At 40.1% G+C, this 23,626-nt stretch overlaps 2 protein-coding genes across 3 annotated transcripts; both read right to left on the reverse strand.

The window, feature by feature from the left end:
- Positions 1-6,066, reverse strand: amer1 (APC membrane recruitment protein 1). The gene is made up of 2 exons (XM_026910360.3): positions 5,929-6,066; positions 1-3,962 (listed from the first exon to the last, which is right to left on the reverse strand). The coding sequence occupies exon 2, from the start codon at positions 3,843-3,845 to the stop codon at positions 867-869; it is 2,979 nt and encodes a 992-aa protein (XP_026766161.3). The 5' UTR covers positions 3,846-3,962; positions 5,929-6,066; the 3' UTR covers positions 1-866.
- Positions 6,067-8,506: 2,440 nt separating this feature from the next.
- mtmr8 (myotubularin related protein 8) lies at positions 8,507-19,045 on the reverse strand. 2 transcript variants are annotated; one of them, XM_053230245.1, is made up of 14 exons: positions 18,871-19,045; positions 16,709-16,831; positions 15,648-15,810; positions 15,400-15,557; positions 15,192-15,320; positions 14,198-14,332; positions 13,782-13,914; positions 13,412-13,521; positions 13,032-13,157; positions 12,841-12,890; positions 11,326-11,526; positions 10,755-10,883; positions 10,349-10,475; positions 8,507-10,221 (listed from the first exon to the last, which is right to left on the reverse strand). In XM_053230245.1, the coding sequence occupies exons 1-14, from the start codon at positions 18,892-18,894 to the stop codon at positions 9,928-9,930; spliced, it is 1,902 nt and encodes a 633-aa protein (XP_053086220.1). In that variant the 5' UTR covers positions 18,895-19,045; the 3' UTR covers positions 8,507-9,927. The 2 variants fall into 2 exon arrangements, with proteins under 2 accessions (XP_053086220.1, XP_026766211.3); XM_026910410.3 differs by having other exon boundaries at positions 8,507-10,224; positions 18,871-19,043.
- Positions 19,046-23,626: the final 4,581 nt, after the last annotated feature.

Consider the following 23,626-nt stretch of genomic DNA (forward strand, 5'->3'; position numbering starts at 1 on the left):
TACTTACATTAATTTTTATTTTTATATTTTTTGAAAAACATGACTCATTGATGAGCTACAGATTTTTTTTTTCTCGAACACTAACGACTGGGGAACATCATAAAAACAAATTTGAAAAACGGCTGTCCAAGTACAACAAAGAACATAATTTGAACGTATAAAACTTCAAAGGGTTTTTTTTTTGTTCCCAAGCATCACCATGTTCACCAAAAGGTCCCTACGAGTGTCAAAAATGTGGTAACTACAAATTAAAAAAACATAAAAAAAACAAACAAAAAAAAAACAAAAACAAAGTGTAGCACGGAAAACTATCTTTTGAAAAAGTCTATCAAAAGTGTTCAGGGGATAACGATAAAGATCATAAAGATGTTAACCAATAATTGTCAGTTTGTTTGTTTAAAAAAAAAAAAAAAAAAAAAAAAGGTTCAAGGTTCAACACTTCTAATCTGTGGTGTCCAGTAGGAATAGCAGCAGAAACTTTAGCATGCTAGCACAGTTTCGGTTCAAACGCGCACAAGCATATCGTAAAAATTTCTGTCGAATGGGTTTTAACTGTCTAGCGAGTCAAGAAGACTTGCAAACCAGAAAACAAAGGCAAATATAATCATAGACACCTGCTACATAAATGCCAAACAACATGGCAAATAAAAAGACATCATAGATGTCTGAAGGAAAAAAACAACAACAAAAAAAAAAAATACACCATCACTAAAATATAATAGCTTATAACTGTAAGAAGATAACAGTAACAGTAACAGTAAATATGTGCGAAAGATACAAATCATGACGGTCAGTAAACATCCAGCTGTGTCTTTGGCCATGAGACCTGTTTACTTTTTGTTTTGTTTTTGTTTTTTTCTGGGTGTTTACATGTTGCGTTTGGGCGTTGCTGTGGAGAATCCCAGCTCCATGTCTGTCCTCCTGTTCTTGGTCGTAATCTCTCTTGCAGCCTCTGATTGGTCGGATCGGTGATGAGGTATACCCTGGGTGATACCGACTGGTCGACTTTTCCACTGTCCTCCTGGAGGATGATTACAAGGGTACTGATCACTGTGACCGCCACCCGAAACGTCTCCTTCGGCACTGGTTTTCTGGATTCGTGCTGCGCTGCTATTAGGATAAGCAGCCTGTAGGGGGAGGTGTGAAGGTCTAACTGTTGGCTGACAGCTAGAACTAGAACAACTTGACAGCGTTTCCATCCAAGGGGTACCACACGAGGATCTCTGTTGCTGCTGAGACATGGAGGTATCCTTCTCGGAAGAGTCAAATTCACAACTATGCCCCTGTCTCCAGTTCCTTCCTTGTTGCACCATGTCGCAAAGGTCTCCTGTGTCGGCACTATTTTTCCTGCGGTGGAAGGAGGCAGCCATTTTATGGCCATGGGAAACCAGGGACGCGTAAAGCTCGCTGGTCTGGAGCTCAAGACTATCCGTATCCAGAGAGCGACTACGTCGGTTAAGAGCGAGCGGTGCAGGAACCGGAGGGCACGGACGGCCCAGGCTAAGGTGACGGGGAAGGCTTGTGATACCCCAAGCGTTGCTGAGCAACAAACTTTGCTCGTAGGCATCAAAGGTTCTCTGATCACACTCGGCAAAAGCGTCCTGCTGTAAGTAGCAGCCGTCATCTTCGAACGCCTCAAACGGGGATGCCAACTCCTCCTCTTCCTCTACAAGCTCTGGCTGTTCACACTCACCCTCATTCTCCATGTCCACCACATCGAAAGTGACAATGGCAGGAAGAGCACTTAGGCTTGGTCCAAACGGTGAGCTAGATTCCGAGCCATCCAGACTCTCTGTGGAGTTGCGATAAAGCCTGGTGTTTTTGGTAAAATCAACCAATGCTTGCGAGAAACAGACCATCAGCTCCTCCTGTGATTGGGTGCAGCCTCTGGTGGGCGGTAAAGAGCCATCGTCTGAAGCATCGCACCTTTCTTGCTTGGAATATAGTACTGCATCTTTTACAAGGCTTGCTGCCTTTGAGACTTGTGTGCTTAACCTTGAATCGGCAGTAGGTCCGTACAAGGTTCTGTGCTGCACCTGACCCCCGCTATGAGACAAAACTTCTTTTAAGGCTTGGGATCCTTGCAGTGGTCTGGATCCAGACTGATGGAGCAGTTCCTCTTCTGAGCTTTTGTACTTCCCCTCAAGAGGGTTTGTATCACTGTATAAATGGTCGCTACAATACAGATGCTGATCTTTGGATGGGTTTCTCAGGTTCTGCAACTCGCAACACAGCAAGGCATGCTGGATCTTACTCAGACGCTCCTCCTCTGTCTCCATGGCACCAGATTCCAAGGCAGCAGATGTCAAGGCATAAAGAAGATCTCCTTTACCACCCAGCAATCCTCGATTGTCTTTAGAAGGTAGAGGAGGACTGAGCAAGCTATCATCGGGCTCAAAAAGTTCGTAAAGGGCATCGCCACTATAGCTGTCGCGGGGAAGTCTTTCCTGCTGCGGACGTTCACGAGTATCGTCATCAGCTCCAGGCGTTGTGGAATCGTAGTAACCCTCATCACTGTTTGGCACTGATCCCTGTTGGTCACTCTGGGGAGTCAGAAGATCGGTAGGCGTAAGGACCGTTTCCGTGATTCCCAAAGGACTAGTGCTGGTGTTGCCACTAGTGCTGGTGGTGACATGGAAGGAGCTGGTTGGCTGATCAGAAGTGGACGACGGGCTGATGGTCTGCTCCGATGGTAGGTAGCACACCTCGCTGCCCTCCGACTCCCACAGGCTGTGCAGGTACTCGTTGTCCACTTCGTCCGGAGTTGCCATCTCCTCTCCACCACCCTGATAAGTAACAAGGCAGGAGCTGCGTTTGCCAGCATTACGGCTTCCTCTCTCACCTGACACCGAACTCTCTGCGACGCTGACGTCATCCTGGTCAGCGATGATGTCACCGCAACCAGTCAACGAATCAAAACTCTTCAGAGAGGACACATCTCCAAACATCAAGTTGTCCGTTGAGGTGGAGATTGTAGGTGGGTCTCCCTCAGGTAGGTCTGTGTGTAGTTCACTGAGGCGCGCCATCTCAGAGTCTGCAGATAGCGGCTGCCGATACGTAACCAGGCCGCCCTTTTTCTTTCGTTCTTTCTCTTCTTCTGCCTCGTCGTGGAATTCATCACCACTTTTTTCTTCTTCCTCCTCTTCCTCCCCAGCCTTCCCCTTGCTCCTTGAACTCTCAGGCACTAGTGTTTCCTCCATTGTGCAAGCGTCAGCAACAGCGGCAGGCAATTCTGTGAAATCACTGCTGTTGGATTCCATAGGCACGTCCGGCTCTAACAGATCTATGTGACTCTTGCAGTCATTACTGTCTCCATGACGACCGAGGTTTGTCAACTTACCAGGCACTGTTTCACCCGAGGACATTTCAAGCATCTCGTTTTTTTCCGCTTCAGCATTACTTTTGCTTTTCCGGTGCTTCCGAATGCTGCTGAAGAGACCTCTGAGGCCTCTCTTCTGTCGCGGGAGGGACTGCGACTTCGCGAAACTCTCCTGCGCTTTGTGCAGGTCGCTCGAGCCGTTCGGGTTGTGGAATTCAAATTCCGCCGAAGTCACATCACCGCCGCCTCTGGCGCCGTCTTCCCAACACGCTCTGCTCACACCGTCATAAGTCTGACTCTTGGTTACGCCCATTTTAGACGACCACCTTCCTTGACTCTTGCCTCTTCCTACGAAAAAGCTGGGCAGCATACAGATGCTCTTTCGACCTCCGAAAAACTTGAAGGCCGTCTTTCTTAGCTTCCCCGCCGGAGGCGTCTGGGGCGACTGAGGATCAGGTGAGATGGCGTCTGACGGCTGGCTGCCATCGGCCGTGCCAGGAAGCTCACTTCCCGCTGGAGTCTCCATGGCGACTCTGAAACTCGTTGCTACAGTCGTACGATCATGACACGGACGCCTCTCCCGCGTGCAGGTGAAAGGATGCTGACAAAATGTCCATCGAACACATCTTCTGCCATGTCACATCTGAAAACCGAAAACAAACAATTAGACGGATAGAAACGCTGAAGACGTGGGAAGTCCATGAACCATGAACTATGAAAAATAAACCTCAAGTACCGTGACCTAAAAGCCAAAATGGCCAAGGAACACTGTTAGATCAGTCTTCTGGTCCTCCAAACTTTGTTTACTTTAAAGATCTAGTATTTCTGGTATGCTGCACTGACTTCCGTTAATCCGGCAGTTTTTCCCTTGTTGGATTTGATTAGGCTTTTTTTTGGTTTGTTTTATTTTTGCAATCTTTGACAGACTAGAATATTTACAATATTACATCTAATAAGAAAAAAACAATCTAGAGTAACCGGCTAACTGAACAATTTAACATTTTTTCTTCCCTAAACAGCGTATTACAAGATATTTACCTTATTATTCTAGACAACGCGTCGAGGTGGACGTTGAGGTGGACAAATCAAAGGCATTCAGCGTATAACAAGTGCACAAGAGTCGATTTCACTCTGATTCTGACTCAGCAAACGAACTAAAAAGTGCGAATCGAATCGAAATTATTCTTCAGCAGTTCTGGCACATTTCGTTTTTACCTTATAAGCAGAATTAAATTTTGATTTCCGGCTTTGGCGATAGTCGCATTGTATTTCACAAAGGTTAGAAATCAGATATTTAAAAAAAAAACACTCGTTTGAAACATCTTTTAAAAGAGCGCTGTGATTGGACAGATCCTCGCTGGATTGCTGATTAACGCTAATTGTACGAGTTACAGTTAAATCGGAGTAAACAGAAGCAAACAGAACAGAGTCTATTGAGCGAAAGAGTCTAAGGAACGTTTTATGATGCTTTATAATGCATCGCAGTCCAGTGACTCCTGGTGTTATGTTTTAATAATAAACGGATTTTCAAGGTATCGGCAAATTGAAATTATCGGAAATATTTAACGGAGGCGGATAGAAGAACAAACGGTCGGATAAATTCGGATAAATCGAAATCAACAACGCACACATCTTCTGTACTTATCATGAAGTGGTTCTATTTTACGTCCTTTTTCTCCATCGATGCTCCTCCGAGGTTCCTCAGGGGTCGGTGTTAGGACCGTGTGATGTATCTTATATCATCAATTACGAAAATATCTTCGTGATTTCGTGACATTTTTGCTTCACAGCATCCATTATTGGCATGATATTACCTTCTAACGGATTACGTGCGAATAGAATCGCGTCCGATCTTTAATGAAATTCTAATCTTCTGTGAAATTACTGATGTATGTAACGAAAAATGTCTTAAAACAGATCGTAAACACGGCAGATTGTCGGTGACGCAACTGCTCTCGTGTTAAAACAACTTAATTTGTGCGTAATATCTATATAACTTCTAAACATCTATTTTTTAAACTGTTTTATTCCTCAAAAAATAAAAAAGAACAAAGCTCTTATTAGCTAATCCTATATAGACCACATAACCACACACACACACACACACACACACACACACACGCACAAAGCATAAAAGAGACGCAAAATGAACGCTTTGATGACGTATTCGATAAATATACACTTAAATAAATACAAGAACATTATTTGTGGCCACAATTCACCTAACCTTATTTTACCTCAGCTGAAAGCCCACCCGTATTCCTACACAATCCAGCCTCCCGTAGCTACCGATTGGTTACCGATGACCCGCCTCCTCTGCTGCGATTGGCTAATTTCACTGTCCAACAGGCGGGAAGAGTCTAAAGCGTCCAATCGCAGCGCAGGAGGGCGGGGCTGGTCGGAATGCGGGTGAGGAAGCAACAAAGCCTTCGCTAACGGTTCGTTCGGTTAGCTACCAAGCTAAAGCTTCGTTTCTCCAGACCTCATACTGACTGAGTAATTTTTTAATCGTTCTTTGTTTCGTTATTCGCCTAAAACCAGAACATCAAACCCATAAAAAAACAATATCTACAGTAATAGAACACAGACAAGAAAAAAAACAGACTCACCATTGTATTTTTTTAATTCCTGTTCTAGCTGAGGCAGTTAGCAACAGCCTGTGCAGGAGAAAAATAGCTTTAGCGTCTGAACCAACTGGTGGTGCGTCACTTCCGGAAAGACCGCAACGCACCCCGGGAAATGTAGTCCTAGTGGAAGATAAGACTACAGACATCGTTTTATAGCGTCAGTAAGACTGTGTGTGTGTGTTATAATAAACCTTTAAACACGCGACGCATAAAATACTCTTTTAAACAGTCTGAAATAACAGGCTTCCAAAACAAACAAACAAATAAACAAACAAAAGGTGTTTTTTTTTTTTATGTATTTATTTATTTATTTATTTAGGGTAAAATTGTTTATTTTTTAGATTATAAATATACTTTCACATTGACTAAGCTGTAGTATTAAATTAAAATGTTTACTAAAATCAGCATTTCTAACATTTAACGCTGATGAAAGTAAAATAAAAATAATTCTCTTGTATATTAAACACTTAAAGAGACGAAGCGGAAAAATATGTTTTTAAACAATCTGAAATAAAAGGCTTCCAAAACAAACAAACAAACAAACAAACAAAAAATATTTTATCTTTGAATGATTATCATCTATCTATCTATCTATCTATCTATCTATCTATCTATCTATCTATCTATCTATCAGGTTAAAATGGTTTATTTTTAGATTTTAAATCCACTTTCACATTAACTAAGTTGTAGTATTAAGCTGTAATGTTTATTAAAATCAGTATTTCTAACACTTCACACTGATGAAAGTAAAATAAAAATTAAGTTTCTCTCTATTTCATTGCTTTTCATTCACACACGTACAAAAACGTGAGACATTCGTACAAAAACAAGCTACAGTTTCCCCTCGGCTTCGATCGTGTTTATATTATTCCTAATAATTAATAATTAACTGTTTACTGTTTCCTCAGAAACGTCTAACGAGGCATTTTATACAGTAATAAATATCTTTATAACTATTTCACAGTTTTATGATTAAGTGCTGCTTTTAACATATAATAATAATAATAACAATAATAACAATAATAATAATAATAATAATAATGAACTTTACTTCAGCTAATGGAGTAAATATATAAAATAAATGTAGAGACCCAGAGGTTCAACAGCCAGCTGCTGTAAATATTAAACTATTAATTTAAATATAAGTTTAATAATTTAAATATCAGATCATTATTTTATAATTAATATACATATTAAATTGTTATTTTAAATATTAAACTATTAATTTAAATATCAGATCATTCATATATCACTAATATACATAATTGGGTTGTTGATTTAAATATTAAATCATTAATTTAATCATTAAATAATTAATTTGAGTCCCAGATCATTAATATATAATTAATATACATATTGAATTGTTCATTTTAAATATTAAATCGTTAATTTGATTTGAATATCAGATCATTAATACATCACTAATATAAAGGCAACAAACCTTTATAACTTCATCCTTCTGTTTAGAGAAATATTTAATTAAAGATTAATTAAAAATACAAACACTAACATGAACGCTAGAAATGTTTCTAAAACACAGAATCTCAAACCGCAGATGCAGCTGTATAGAGCGTAAACGAATTCAGAACCTTGCGCAGTGTCGGACGAAGGCCTTTTATCAACAAAATAAATAAATAAAATTCCCAATAATTTGTTTCAAAATAAGCATTTTATTCAAAGCGTCTATTAATATTAACGCACATATAAAAAATACAAATAAATCACATTATTTCACAGTTGACTGTAATATAAAGTCAAGTGGCAGAATCGTGTAAGAATAAAATGTAAAAAAAAAAAGGAAATGATAAAAAAAAAATTAAAAAGTGCAAGAAATGAAAAGAAAACGTGAAAATCAATAATGTACAAAAATATATATTTATGTGCATCAATGTGCTGATTTTACAAACGTCAATCAAACACCAGCAAAAAAAAAAAAAAAAAAAAGAAACATTTTGCATTTTTGGTCTTTTTTTTATATATTTATTTATTTAAATGAACAGTTAAAATATAAATAATGTCCCTTTTTTATTATTTTTATTTATTTTTTATTTTTAAAGGTTTGTACTGAAGCTACAAAGCTAATGTAGCTAACAAGTACTGGAAGATTATAGCCTCCAGTTTAGCATGGTGCACAAAGTGCTAGCTGACTGAATAAATTTGGGATAAAATTGTTCGTAAAGAATTTCAGAGTTGCGTTAGAAGAGGCTTATGCAGTGCTTATGAATGTGTTATGAAGGCTCAATGTAGGTACAAGTGTTAGAGATACGAAACTTTATAACTCGAAACGATAACGAAATGCCCTCGGAATCAGTGAACTGAAATAGCGAAGTTTACGCACTTTCACGCAAAATACAAACATTACTTTCCGTAAATGCTAAGTTTAAAAAAGTCAAACGTAAAAAAACACGTAGTTACGAAGCGAAGTGCTTTTTCCTCTCGTCTTTGATCGTCACATTTTAGTTCTGCAGAATTATTGCATTTGCATTTGTGTAGCATTTATTACATATTTTTATCTCGCACTAATATTTTGCGTTAATATTGTAGCTTCATTTTTACACGCTACACGCTTTACAGTAAACACCAAAACATTTACGGACTGTAACAAATAAAAAAACAACTAAATAAACGAACATCCTGTTTGATCGGTGTAACAGAAAAAGACAAGCGTTAGAGTTTCGAATCTTTTCAACATGAAGTTTGTTTTTGTTCGATCGTAAAATACCTTTCGTGGATAAATGGAAGATTTTCGACAAATGCCAAAATAGCGAAAAAAGTACAAAGGGTTCAAAACTAGCGACTGTACAGAGCTTCATTTTTTAAAAAATATTTTAAAATATTATTTACAATGAGGAATTTTAGAAAAGAAGAAACGTGTGATTGGGGTTTAAGGCGTGTCGCTGAAAAGAAGTCGCTCTGTTGTGATCAGTTTGGAATTCTGAGGGCGTGGCTTAAACGTACGTATTATGTAAAGGAATGTTGGGGGTGTGGCTAAAATACCATTCCATTATAATGCCACTGTAACGTGTAACGAATGGAATGTGTGTGGTGGGCGTGGCCAAATGTCATCCTATTATAATGTTTAGTATGTTTACTGTGTGCGAGCGAAAAAAAAGCCATTCTGATGTAATGTTCAGTAGGTCTGCCATGTTTGGGGGCGTGGCTAATTTTTTATAATATAAGATTGTTGGGGGCGTGGCTAAGAAATGCCATTGACTTATAACATCGTTTATACTCGTTCACATGAAGAATGTTATGTTTTTTACGACTAAAAAATTAATTTTATTAAATGTTCGACATGTTTGGATGTTTGAGGGGGCGTGGCTAAAATGTTATAATTAATTATGTTTAATATATTTTAATAAATTATGTTTTGCTTTTTGTGTTTTAGCTGAAATTCTATTCTCAAAATAAATTTTTTTATTTTGTTTCAAAAGATTGTTAAAAAGGAGGTGTGGCTAAAATGGAATTTAGGGGGCGTGGCTAATTTTTATAATGTAAGATTGTTGGGGGCGTGGCTAAGAAATGCCACTGTCTTATAACCAATTGTTTATACTCATTCACATGAATGTTATTCTGTGTTTTTTATGACTCAAAAATTCATTTTATTAAATGTTCGACATGTTTGGATGTTTAAGGGGGCGTGGCTAAAATGTCATTTATTATAATATTATAATTAATCATGTTTAATATATTTTTATCGTGTTTTGCTTTTTGTGTTTTAGCTGAAATTCTATTCTCAAAATTTCTTTTTTTATTTTTGTTTCATTAGATTGGTAAAAAGGAGGTGTGGCTAAAATGGCATTTAGGGGGCGTGGCTAAAATATCCCTCTTTTGTAATGCCACTGTAATAAAGGTGTTCATAGTGTGTGTAATTCACCGTCACAGTGTGTGTGTGTGTGTGTGTGTGTGTGTTTTGTCCTGAGTGCGTCTTTGCTGTTTCCCTTTGGATTTCGGCTCCGTCCCAAAATGTCAGTTTTGTTACTATGGAGATTCGAGAGGATCCGTTTTCTCTACCTCCTCTTTGGAGATCTGGGTTGCCATAGAAACAGGTTTGTCCTTCGCCACCACCTTCGGCTGGCTTTCGTTTTTTTCCTTTTCCTGATCCTGATCCTGATCCGACTCCGCGTCTCCTCCAGCGCCGTCGCTCAGAGACGTACATTCTCCGTTCGTTTGGACAAAGGAGGAAGTGGGCGTGGCCTCAGCGTGGCCGTTCTGATCAGGAAGCATGCTGATTGGTCCGTCGGAAGCTGAGAGGACTCCGTCAGCGATAGCCAGCTGCTGATTGGTGGATTTTTGGAGAGAGTGAAAATGTTAATTGTTACCAAATAAATGCATACCGATGAGCAAAAACTTTCGGTAAAAATACGTAGAAAAGCGTAAAAAATATCGGAAAGTCGCTTACTCTCTGCAGCTCCGTCATCGTCCTCTCCTCGAAGGTCTGTCTCACCGTCAGAGACAGCAGTGTGTCCAGGACGGACTGTCTCGGGTGTAACCCTTTATCATAATGATTATACATCCCACACCAAAACCTGACACACACACACACACACACACACACACACATTAACACACACACACATTAACACACATTAACACACATTAACACACACATACATACACACACATACACACAGTAACACAAACTCACAACAGATACATGTACATTAATATCTGTTCTACTTTATATACATTTGAAAGTTCGGTCTGTGTGTGTACGTGTGTGTGTGTGTGTGTGTGTGTGAGTGCATGTGTGAGTGTGTGAGTGTGTGTGCGAGTGCGTGTGAGTGTGTGTGTGTGTGTGTGCGTACTTGAAGTGCAGTGGCAGTGTGTTGGGTCTCAGTAAGCCGTTGTGTGTAGTGCGTTTATACAGCGGGTTCCTGAACTCGTCCTGATGCTCCAGGAGATACGGCCACACGGAGAAGGTCCTCTCTCTGAGCCTGCATACACACACACACACACACACGCGCGCAGCGCGCGCGCGCATAAGCACATAAGCACACGCATACACACACATGCACATAAACACACGCGCGCACACACGCACGAACATGCACACACACGCACGAACACATACACGCGCATAAACACATGCACACACACGCTCAAGCGCACACACATACACGCATATAAACACACGCACATATACACACACTTTTTAATACCCAAGAAAACAACTAGCGAAAACACAGAGCCAGAAATTTACGAGGGCAAACAGACACACAAACAGACTGATTAACAGTTTGTTAGTTAGTTAGTTAGTTAGTTTGCTAGTTAGTTAGTCATGTTCCTCAGTTATACAGTCTGTCAGTTGCCTAGCTAGCTATGTTCGCCCGTTACGTGTGTGTGTGTGTGTGTGTGTGTGTGTGTGTGTGTGTGTACCTTAGCTGCTCTCTCTCTCGCTGGTTGTTGCAGATGAAGTTACCATAGTGACAGGAGTAAACGTGTTCGTGGATGGAGAGCAGGAAGCGTTCGTTAAACTGAAACGCGCAGGGAAACTGCTCCATCAGCTGCCACACACAGTCCACAAACTGCGTGAACACGGGGGACACCTCTTTAGGGTCACCTTCCAAATGTCCACACCTACACACACACACACACACACACACACACACACACGTCATGTAATCTTATTACGGGGACATTCGGTCCTCACAAAGCTATTAATATAAGAACAATGTTGCTAGGCAACTGCAAAGTATAGACAACACAACGTATAAGCTAACGAATGACTTATGATTTAGCCAAAAGCCCACCATGTTTTCTTTTCATACAGTATGAAAATACAGTGAGCGTGAAAACGACGCAGCGTCTCCGTTTCCCTCAGGTGTTAGCTAGCTAGCTTTGCTCATCAGTTAGCTTGCTAGCCATATTTTTCAGTTTGTTAGCTGGATATGTTTGTCAGTCTGACGTAGTCTACTGAAACAGGAACATCGAAATTCCCTTTAGATATTAACTAGCTAGCTTTTTATGGTTAGCTACTAAATACTAAATACCAATCTTCAGAAATTGCTACAAAAGTATGCGTACTGGGAATTATGGGATTGCTGTCAACTGAATCAGTAGATCGTGTACGTGAGTTCGGGCACTAGGACCCTGGCTCACTACACAATAGGACACTGATGACTCCATTTCCGGCGCCATGACGACATACCCGCGTTGTAAAACGTCATCACTGGCATTTATCACCAACAGGCAGGAACGATATCTTTCTGACGTTATATGTCGTATAAATTTATTAGCTTAATCACACGTCACGGTGCTTCAAGCAGGATTGTAGGCTCGCTATTGGATTTTTTAAAATCATTAAAAGCTTAAAAGTCGCTAGACTGAAAAACAAAAACATATAGAACGTCAAATAAACTTAAAAATCGATAGCATAAGTAATCATCTGAGAGCTACAACAACGATAACTAGCTACTTATATTTGTAGATGAAGTTGGTTGAGAGTTTTTCCGCCATTTTTTTTTTTAGCTGAGAGGCTTCAGAAAATATGACATCACTTCCTGTAAGGGAACATAGCGAGCATCGATGCTCCCTGGTTTTTGCGATGCATTGTGGGATTTTTTAGGGAGCGAACGTTCCAGTGCACTGGAAGGATTTTGCGATTGAGACAGAACTTAAAATGGCCGCCTCCATGACCAGCGTCCTGACGACTGAACTAGCGAGCGGATTGAGACGCAGCCTCAGATTTATTGAAAATTTTTATTTTTGGAAAATGTGCAAAAAACTAAACATCATAGCAAGTAAAAGTGTGTTAAATACATGTAGCGTGATTACAGATTCGCTGTGTGTATGTGATTCGACCTCTCGCTCCAGACTATAAAAATAACGTTTGGTTAAACTTTAATAGAATAAAATGTTTGACCTTAAACTTTAATGTTGCGCTTTTATTACCTGTGATTGAATTTGTGTCCGAAAGCAATCCACTCTTTCTCTATCAGAACCTGAAAAATCAGGAGCACGTTAGGATGAGCGTAATATATAAACAAACCTTACTGATATACATAGAAACTGGATTATATAATCAGATTAAACCAATCGCTCCGTCTGTGTGTGTGTGTGTGTGTGTGTGTGTGCGCGCTCACCATGAGTCCTTTGATGGTTCTGTAATAGGGGTCGAGCAGGATGCAGGCGAGAGAACACACCTGAGCCGTGCGATCCCATCCATCAGAACAGTGCACTAACACACTCGCTCCCTCATCCCCTACTGCCTACACACACACACACACGCACACACACACACACACACACACACGCACACGCACACACACGCACGCACGCACACGCACACACACATGCATACACACACAGTCATGTATTGTTTTTATGGGGACACTCAGTCCTCATAAAGCAGTAAATCCTGCACATCCACACACTTAACTGTTTGATTTAATAATCGTAATAATAAAGATGATTAGTAAATAATAATAATATAAGATGTTGTTAGTTTAAGTGAAGAACGTACTTTAGCGAGGAAGACTCCTGCGTCCATGACGGCTTTGATGTGTCTCAGCCAGCCGGAGTTTTCCAGTCCGGTCAGGTAGTCACTCATAGACGCGGTTTTCTGAGCACACACTGATGGAGTCAAAAAATTAACATTTAATAAAATAAAAAAAACAACAAAAACAAAATACATATCACAAATACGAACTGTAAAGAGATTCGAGAGATAAGATGCTCGACACTGTGGGGACATTCAGCTGGTCCCCATAAAACAGGTCCATTTTTAACAATATTCTGTGTGTGTGTGTGTGTGTGCGCGAGTGTATGTGTGTGTGTGTGTGTGTGTGTGTGTGTGTGCGCGAGTGTATGTGTGTGTGTGTGTCTGCACTCACACTCCAGTAGTTTCTGTAAACTGTTTCTCATGACATGGATGTTCTCAATGCCCTGGAAGTGGAACCTGATGTTGGCGTAGTTATCCTCGTTTTCGTATCCCTTACCCGCCGCTCGGTTAGCCATAGCGTTCAGCTAAACACACACACACACGCACACACAGACACACACACACAGACACACACACAGACACACACAAAATTAGCTAACTAACCTACATAGCTAGCTGGCTGACCGACAAATCATAGCTAGCTTGACAGTTACCTGATAAACATAGATAGCTATAAAACTATCTAACAAACATAGCTCGCAGTACACAGCTTTAAATTGTAAGGTTAAAGGTCACACAATGTATACAAAAGGGTCATTGGGGTAAAGGTTAAAGGTTAGACTTAGGGTTAAAGGTTAAAGGTGGTACCTTAGGCCGTGTGTCCACGACGTAAATGAAAGGACAGTTGGGATTGGCCTCGCTGATGGCCTGCAGCATCTGTTCGTCCTCGATACAGCGAGAACTTAATCCTGAGAGAGGCTGACTACACCGACAGATCGCTGCCTAGCAACAAAAACAAACAAACAAACACGTAAACAACAGCAAATCACAACTTCTGTCAGACTTTATAGCAGTGTAATTGGGGTTTTGTGACAAATAAGTGAGAGAGTGATAATTACACACCCGTCTCTCCCTCTATACTTCCATCTGTCCCTCTGTACACCTGTATGTCCCTCTGTATACCTGTCTGTCCCTCTGTACACCTGTCTGTCCCTCTGTACACCTGTATGTCCCTCTGTATACCTGTCTGTCCCTCTGTACACCTGTATGTCCCTCTGTATACCTGTCTGTCCCTCTGTACACCTGTATGTCCCTCTGTACACCTGTCTGTCCCTCTGTACACCTGTATGTCCCTCTGTATACCTGTCTGTCCCTCTGTACACCTGTATGTCCCTCTGTATACCTGTCTGTCCCTCTGTACACCTGTCCGTCCCTCTGTATACCTGTCTGGCCCTCTGTATACCTGTCTGTCTCTCTGTATACCTGTCTGGCCCTCTGTATACCTGTCTGGCCCTCTGTATACCTGTCTGGCCCTCTGTATACCTGTCTGGCCCTCTGTATACCTGTCTGGCCCTCTGTACACCTGTCTGTCTCTCTGTACACCTGTCTGTCTCTCTGTATACCCGTCTGTCTCTCTGTACACCTGTCTGTCTCTCTGTATACCCGTCTGTCTCTCTGTATACCTGTCTGTCCCTCTACACTACTGTCAGTTCATCTGTATGACTATCTGTCTCTCTGTGTCTCTTTCCTCTTGTTTGTCTATCAAGAGAAAAACGAAAAACAGAAGTAGAGCACAAACCCACACAGTGTGTGTGTGTGTATATATGTGTGTGTGTGTGTGTGTGTGTGTGTGCGTGATTACCTTGGTATCTTTGTGAAAATACGACAGAGCAGGCAGCCGGCCCCGACTCCTAAACTTGGCGCTGCCTGTTACCGTAGCAACACTGGCGCATTTAGGAAGGCCGAGCACCGACGGATACGTAGAGCAGAGCTGAGAGAAAAACAGCAAACTCAGTGTTGACAGGAAGAGTAAGACTGCTGACTCAGACAGGAAATACCTCGTCTCGTACCTCATAGCTGCTGTTGAGGTCACTGATTTCCCAGAATTCATTGGGAAGGCCCATCCTGCTGAAGTCAGCGGTCATGCTGATGAGGTCCCAGCCCCGTCTCCGCTCCTCTCCACTTTGCTGTGGGTTGTAGAGGAAGGCGTAGAGCTCCTCCTCTTTCACTGTGACATCACAGTGACATCATCATCATCATCATCATCATGGTGTGTGCATGAGTGTGTGTGTGTGTGTGTGTGTGTGTGTGTGTGTACCTGGTTGGGACAGACGTATGAGGGATTGATGGACGTCCTGCGCTTCCTTCTCTCGAGGCAGCAGCAGGTGGAGACGCTGGAACGTTTTACAGTGGATGAGAAGCGGACATCCTGACGCCGTGGTCGGAAGTTTCTCTATGGACGAGATGTGATGATGCAGAACCTACACACACACACACACACACACACACACACGTTTTACAATGGCTGTGTCTCTAACCACAATGTTCACTACAAGTGTTCTGTTTAGCATTCGTTGACTGAGGAAAGTTCCTTGAGTCATGTTCAGCCAATCGCAACGTGCGTCATATGACATCATCATTAAAATGTTTTATCTAATGATATCTCACATGCTACTTAACATTAGCTAGTTTTAACATTAGCTTTACCAAACGCTAGCTAGTTTGCTGGAAAACATTTTGAAGACAATAAAATTGCGTAACTGTTGCTAGACTGATATTAAAATGAGCTACTGTTTATTTTCATTACGCAGTAAATAATTATTAGGAATAGAATTAATTACGTAAATAGAAATTCAGCTACTATTTTTCCTGACCTAATATTAGCTATCAAACTCGTACCTGACAAAGAAGCATTAGGTACCTGCCTGGCTTATTTAACGTAGCTAAACTATTAAATTGCGTAAATAAAACCGGTAGCCTAGAAAGCTAGCTAAGGTTAAGTACGGTTAACATTAAAGGTTAACATTTACACCAAAATTTTTATTAAACACTGTGTTAAGTTACGTGATACTGATATGATATAACGTGATACGAGAAACGCATCTGAGCTCCGGCGTTATGTTTCTGATAATATAGCTAAATTTACGCTTCTTTCATTGTATTACACACATTTTATTAACGTTACGTTTATAAACTAATCTAACACTCGCAGTGCGAATATCTTAGCGTTAAACCCATCTGACGTACGTACCTCAGTGCATTATGGGTAATACACAAGCCCGTTCAGAACACCGCATGATCAGCTAATCAGTAAAATAACTATTTTTGTTGGCTTCTGTATATTTCGTAAAATCGAGAAAAAAAAACTATACTAGTTACCCATAATTCCTTGCGTGTGTTGTTAGATTGCTCCACGTAAATGAGGTGAGTTGCTGTGAGGTACAAAGTTCCGATGGCCGGCTTTTTGGCAGCGTATCTGTCCAAGAGCTTCACGTATTCAACCTGCAAACAAACAAACAAACAAACGAGAAACAACGTTAGCCGAGCGTAATTGCAGTCGTATAAAGTCTATTTTTTAATAATTTAACAACACAACTGAGAGAAACGTTGACTTTCCGGATGTTTCTGTGTCATTTTTATCGCCAATGTGTCTTCGCATTGAACGTAAACGACAGCTAGCTAAATCATGAGCTTTAGCCATTTAGCTAGCTTATTAACTTTTGATGTTCCCAGTTGCCTAGCAACAGTGTTCCTACACCTATACACCTATACATCTAAGGCTTACACACAACTTCTTGTTGTATTATACTCATCCTCATGCTCTTTGTGTGTTAAATAATATTGTATATGTTCATAATTATTGGCACCCTCCACAAAAATAAGCAAGAATAAATATATAAAAGTGATCACATGTGCTAATTAATGATAGTGTCTCCTCTCATAAATATGTTTTTATTATTTTTTTATGTCTTTGAGGAAAATCTTGCAATTCTTTCTAAATCACAGTGGTTTCAAAATTATTGGCACCCCATGATTAACGTTTAAGCCAGACAAGATTGAGAACACCATCATCGAGTCACTTCCTGTGATCTCTTTCCAAGTTTGGGCGTCTCAGACAGAAGGCTGTCAATCAAACATACTCATTAGAATATTAAGCCACGCCCATCTGTCTGATTGCTGAATTCAGTGTTTTATCACAGTCATACCTTTTCTTTTTTTTTTTTTTTGGCGCTGGGCATTTAACAGATACACAGTCAGCAATCAGACAGATGGGCGTGGCCTAATATTCTAACGAGTATGTTTGATTGACAGCCTTCTGCTTGTTAGAAAAAGATCACAGGAAGTGACTCGACAATGCTGTTTGGTCTTTTTAATATTTCACTCCATAATTCTTGGGAATCCTGCTGTCATCCTGAACGTGTGTGTGAACGTGTGTGTGTACGTGTGTGTGTGTGTGTGTGTGTGTGTGTGTGTGTGTGTGTGTGTGTGTGTGTGTGAGAGAGAGAGAGACACAGTGTACAACGAGCAGGAAATCCTGAGTCTTCTTTTAGCACCTACAGGTTCAGACCTGACACACACATACACACAAACGAACACACACACGAACACACACACGAACACGAACACGAACACGAACACACATACACAAACACACACACGGGTTTAGACTTTGAGACGGAGTGGTTTTACACACATGGGCAGTTTTGGAGCTCGTTACAGTCCCGTGATCTTTCAATAAAGTGTGCAAGTGTTTTACAGCGCAACATAAAAACAGCGCTTTTTCCAACACACACACACGCACAAACACACACACACACACACACACACAAAATCACATGCCTATAATACAAACTTACTCGACAGCCGCACATTAAAGCCTATTTCACTAAAAAATTCTAATGGTTTCCACTACAAACACCAGCTAACCATTAAAACCACTACCATTACTGGTCCTTAATGGTATCCACTAGATATAACATGCCACCAAGAGAAGGCAACAAATTACCAGTAGAGACCCACAGGGACCATTAGAGCTTCCATTAAATCCAATACAGCTCCCATTATAACCATTAAATCCAATACAGCTCCCATTATAACCATTAAAACCAATACAATCCCCATTATAACCATTATAACCATTACAGATTCTGGATTCCTCCAGGAGGGTGTATACTGATTATAATTGTGAGTTTATGCATAAATATGCAAACGTGTACACACTTTATTTGCATCACACAGCTTCCTGTTGGACACAAAGTGCACTACTTAGGGTGCAGAATTCAGGATTTTATACCCTATTAAGTGCACTTTATATATTTATGCATTTGGTGTTGAGTCTTTTTGAGTCTGCTCTGTCTGTACAGTTTAACATTAACGCATCAGACAGAAGTTTCACTTCTGTAAAAGTTATCACACCCTGCAGAAATACCTTCATGAGACAGACACAGACACACACACACACACACACACACATGCACTTTCAGTCCAGTTCATCATTATTCACAGTTATTTTATTGATTTTATTTTATTTTAAATCTCACCTTTGGAGTTTGAATGTGCTCCATGATCCGAGCCGCTGATAGATGTTTCACTTTTCTGTTCTTTTGTTTTTAAACTCGCTGTTTTTCACTCTTCATTGTTTTCAGGAAATCAGACTGAGAGTCAAGGCGCTTTGACAGACTCGAGAGCTGCAGCGCTGGTCAGCTGATCTGCTCAAAATATCGCGAGAATGGGCGAGATTTCTTTTACGCTGTAGTCAAAATGGCGGCGGGCGTAGTTCCTTTTTTAGAGAACTGATGCCAAAATAAATCATTATACCCTAGTTATCATATTGTTTTAATCCAAAATTAATCGTTTAGCCTCTGTAAAAGTAGAAAATATCGACAGAAAAGCAAACAATGCTACAAGGCGGTCTAGATATGTAGTTGTAATTAGCGCGTATTAGCCAGATGCTAACGCTAGATAAACAGGAGGGCTGGTGATTATGGGATTTGTAGTTTTTAGACCGTATTGAGCACCGCCTACAAATTATAACCCGGAAGTCAATGAAGAAAAATTATAATTATTAATAATAATGTGGAAAATTATACACTTATATAGAGTGACCATATTATAATATATAAATACTGACGAAAAATCAATAAACTATGTAAAAAAAATTACATTTATTGTTTATATTTATATTTAAAATAAAAAGAATATTTATATATATATATATATGTTAATTTATATAATAATATTAATAATGAATATGTATTACAAGACATTAAGAAAAATTTCTAAAACTATCTATCTAAAGAAAGAAAACTAATATTTATATCCTTACTGTAACTAAAAAAATAATAATAATAATAATGACAATGCTTAAAACTGGGTTAATTTTATTTATTTATTTTATAAATGGGGATTTTTGCAGGTAGCTGTGCACTTTAGAAAGGAAAATCGGAGTTAAAAAAATCATAAAAAAAATATGAACCATGCTGAAATGACAGATTATTACAGAAACTCTTGAGTAAACTCTCTATTCACAAACAAACAAAAAAAATCATAAAATAAAATCGTTATTCGCAGCATGTACATTATCACGAGAGCTATAAGGATAAGAGAAAGGAGGGAGATGTTGAGCATCTTAAAAAAAAAAACAATAGATACATGAACAATTAGCTCATGAAGAAGCTAAAAACTAATAAACTTTTACATGCTTTTATTATTTTTGCTTTATTTTTTTAGAGAAGCCCAAACTGTTCACGATGCTCGTAGCTCTTGTGCAAAACTAAAGAAACAAACATTAAGAGGAACTCTGTATGTGTGTACTTTTACATTTAACAGAAATTTTTACCTCAACACCTGGTGTGTGTGTGTGTGTGTGTGTGTGTGTGTGAGACTGGAAAAACAGGACTGTTCCTTTACGCATGTGTCTCTATTTATACTTTTATTCAGCGTTAACAGCTTTAACTCTGTGTGAGAGAGAGTGTGTGTGTGAGTGTGTGAGTGAGTGTGTGTGTGTGTGTGTGTGTGTGAGTGTGTTCGTGAGTGTGTGTGTGTGTGTGTATGCGGCTCCAGCTCTAACGTGCTCCATTATCAGACAGCGTGGCCCGGGGGTCAGGAGGTCGTTACTATAACAATGGCCGGAGCGATGGGGGTCCTCCCAGGCAATTAGGCAAATCTGATGGGGCCACCCACAGGAGTGTGTGTGTGTGTGTGTGTGTGTGTGTGTGTGTGTGTGTGGGTGTGTGTGCGTAAGAGGTTAAAGAGGAATCCAGACGTGTTTACGAAACACTAAAGTTCTCTACCAGAAGAAACGTCAGAAAACTGCTGGTCTGGAAGTGAGAGCTAACCCCAAAGGGCGGAGTTTCATCGCCATGACGACAAACACCATTACAAAAATAAAACGTGGTTTTGTGGAAAAGAATAATTGATAAAAATTTATAGGCAACGGAGGCCTTCGTACCAACTGGTGTGAAGGCTAACACTTGCTAGCAATCATGGCTAACAGTTTACGCTACATAATGTAGACTCATGCTAGCTAGCTTGCTAGTGCTTAGCATTACTTAGGCAACATACCACAGCTAGCTTCTTAGCTAACCTGACTAGCCAGTAAAGTAAAAAAGATACGATCAGAGAGGTAACATTAGCCGAGCTGTGTTTAGGTAGTTGGCTAGCTTAGCTAATGTTGCTAACTCAGGATTATTTTGTTACACATTAAGAAACAACAACTTTGAATAAATAGCTAAATAAATCTTGGCTTAAATTATAAACCAGAGCTTAAATTATATTTGATCAGGAAAGAATTTGATTATGTGACATCATGACTATTAATTTCACACTATTTTATTTAATTTATAACTTTATATGACAACGATAAGCAGAAAATACTGGAGCAATCCGGTTAATGACTCGAGTCATATCTCTACAATTCACTCAAAGTTCAGCAGTGTGAAGTTGAGAGAACACTGTTGCTAGGCAACTAGGAAACTATAATGCCTTAGCTAGCTAGTGATTTACAGAACAAGTATAGACACAGGAGCAGCAAAAGCGATACAGAAACATCCGAAACTTCAACATTTACCTCAAACGTGTCGGTAAATTTATAAAAAAAATACTTCATTTGGCCAAAATCACACTGCAGTTACACTTAGCATTACACACTACTCGTGAACTCATGATTTCCCACAAAAAAGGATCAAATTTGTGTTTATAACTAAAAATAAATAAACCGTTTGCCTTCTGGCCTTTTCTCCACACACACACACACACACACACTGTTACACTTCATCTTTTAGCAGACATTCCACCAAATGGTGATTCAGAAAGCAAATACCTTCACCTCATGACTTTAGGCTAGCTAAATCCCTCACACACTCACTCACACACACACACACACACACACACACACAGTGAATTGTCACTCCAGGCCGCATTGTCTCTCAGAGATGTCTCGCTAATCCTTTAGCTGCTAGTTAAAGTCAATCATTCGAGTATGTTGTTGAATTAGCATGCTAATCCCAGCAGCGACTCTTTGTTTACCTCATGCTAATGTGCTAGCTCTCAGACAATAGCAGTTAAGGATCTATTGTGTTAAAGCTAATCTGTGCTAATAACGCAGTGATGTGGTCAGAGCCGAGTGTCCAGCTGGAGAGACTTAACGAAATCAGGCTTGGTGAGTCTGGATTTAATCAAAAAAAAAGCCAAACGAGTTTTACTGGAGCGGGGAAGCTAATCAGCTAATCAGCTAATGTACAGATATATTAGCATACAGGAGCTCAGGAGCTAAGCTAATGCGCCTATCACTAATATAATCATCCTCACTCATCCGCAGTTAATAACTAAAACAGTATCGGAAAGTTTTTAGCGTACAGTCAAATACTCAAGTCAATTAAACTATCAAATACTTTCAGCATTCAGGGATGTTTATGTATCATGAATGGAAGGAGTCTCCAGTGTCAGAGGTAAAGCTGTAACTTTAAGTTTTCCGACATCTTCAGGACAGACAACGAACGACTGTTTATAGTTATAGCTGCTATAACGTAAGTGAGAACAGGAACTAACTTGCTTCACATAACATTAAATGTAAATATAAATGGATAAAAAGTATGACGTGTCATTGTTTAATTTTAAAACAACTGTAATTGTTGGTAAAGTGCTGTGGTGTAAGAGGAATAAAATACCTGGGGACGTGCTGTTTTAGGAAAATAATCACCATCGGGGTTGTAACACACACACACACACTCACACACACACACACTCGAGACTGAACCTGAAGGTCATAATTTAAATTGAATTACGTACAGATGATGAGGCTGATTAAACTTTTCAGAGACAACAGACGGCTTAGATAATATGCACAGAAGCTGTGTGTGTGTGAGTGTGTGTATGTGTGTGTGTGTATGTGTGTGTGTGTGTGTGTGTGAGTGTGTGTGTGTGTTTGAAAGACGTGGAATGACAGTCAGCTGTGTGATAAAATAAACAGAGACAGACGAGCGCTGAGCGCCGTCTCCCTCACTGTAACCTCTAACCTCACACACACACACACACACACACACATACACTCACACATACACTCACACATACACTCACACATACACTCACACACACACACACACACATACACTCACACATACACTCACACATACACTCACACATACACTCACACACACACACATTCCTCCCGGCACCAGTCGCTTGTCGAACGTGTTGTACATGTGCCCTCAGAGCAGAGGTGTGTGTCGCAGTGACATGCCATTAGTTAATGATGGGTGTGTTAGTGTTTGTTACAGAGAGTGTGTGTGTGTGTGTGTTTCCAGCTCTAACACACTACATGAGTATTATAGTGTGTGTTACAGAGTGTGTGTGCAGTGTGTTAGTGTGTGTTACAGTGTGTTACAGTGTGTGTACAGTGTGTTAGTGTGTGTTACAATGTGTTACAGTGTGTGTACAGTGTGTTAGTGTGTGTTGCAGAGTGTTACAGTGTGTGTGCAGTGTGTTAGTGTGTGTTACAATGTGTTACAGTGTGTGTACAGTGTGTTAGTGTGTGTTGCAGAGTGTGTGTGTGCAGTGTGTTAGTGTGTGTTGCAGAGTGTGTGTGTGTGCAGTGTGTTAGTGTGTGTTGCAGAGTGTGTGTGTGCAGTGTGTTAGTGTGTGTTACAGAGTGTGTGTGTTTGTGTGTTACAGTGTGTGTGTTACATAGTGTTACAGTGTGTGTGTTACAGAGTGTGTGTGTGTGTTAGTGTGTGTTACAGAGTGTGTGTGTGTGTGTGTGTTAGTGTGTGTTACAGAGTGTGTGTGTTTGTGTGTGTG

Source organism: Pangasianodon hypophthalmus, chromosome 27 (genome assembly GCF_027358585.1).
Source record: "Pangasianodon hypophthalmus isolate fPanHyp1 chromosome 27, fPanHyp1.pri, whole genome shotgun sequence".
Classification (NCBI taxonomy): domain Eukaryota; kingdom Metazoa; phylum Chordata; class Actinopteri; order Siluriformes; family Pangasiidae; genus Pangasianodon; species Pangasianodon hypophthalmus.

What these genes read in the sequence shown, in the direction of transcription:
- amer1 (XM_026910360.3), bottom strand. Translation starts at nt 3,845, where the DNA reads ATGGAGACTCCAGCGGGAAGTGAGCTTCCTGGCACGGCCGATGGCAGC.
- mtmr8 (XM_026910410.3), bottom strand. Translation starts at nt 18,894, where the DNA reads ATGGAGCACATTCAAACTCCAAAG. An exon ending in AGCACATTCAAACTCCAAAG is followed by an intron (nt 16,832 to 18,870) that starts GTGAGATTTAAA and finishes GTTTGTTTGCAG; the next exon opens with GTTGAATACGTGAAGCTCTT. An exon ending in CAGGAGTCTTCCTCGCTAAA is followed by an intron (nt 13,158 to 13,411) that starts GTACGTTCTTCA and finishes GTGTGTGTGTAG; the next exon opens with GCAGTAGGGGATGAGGGAGC.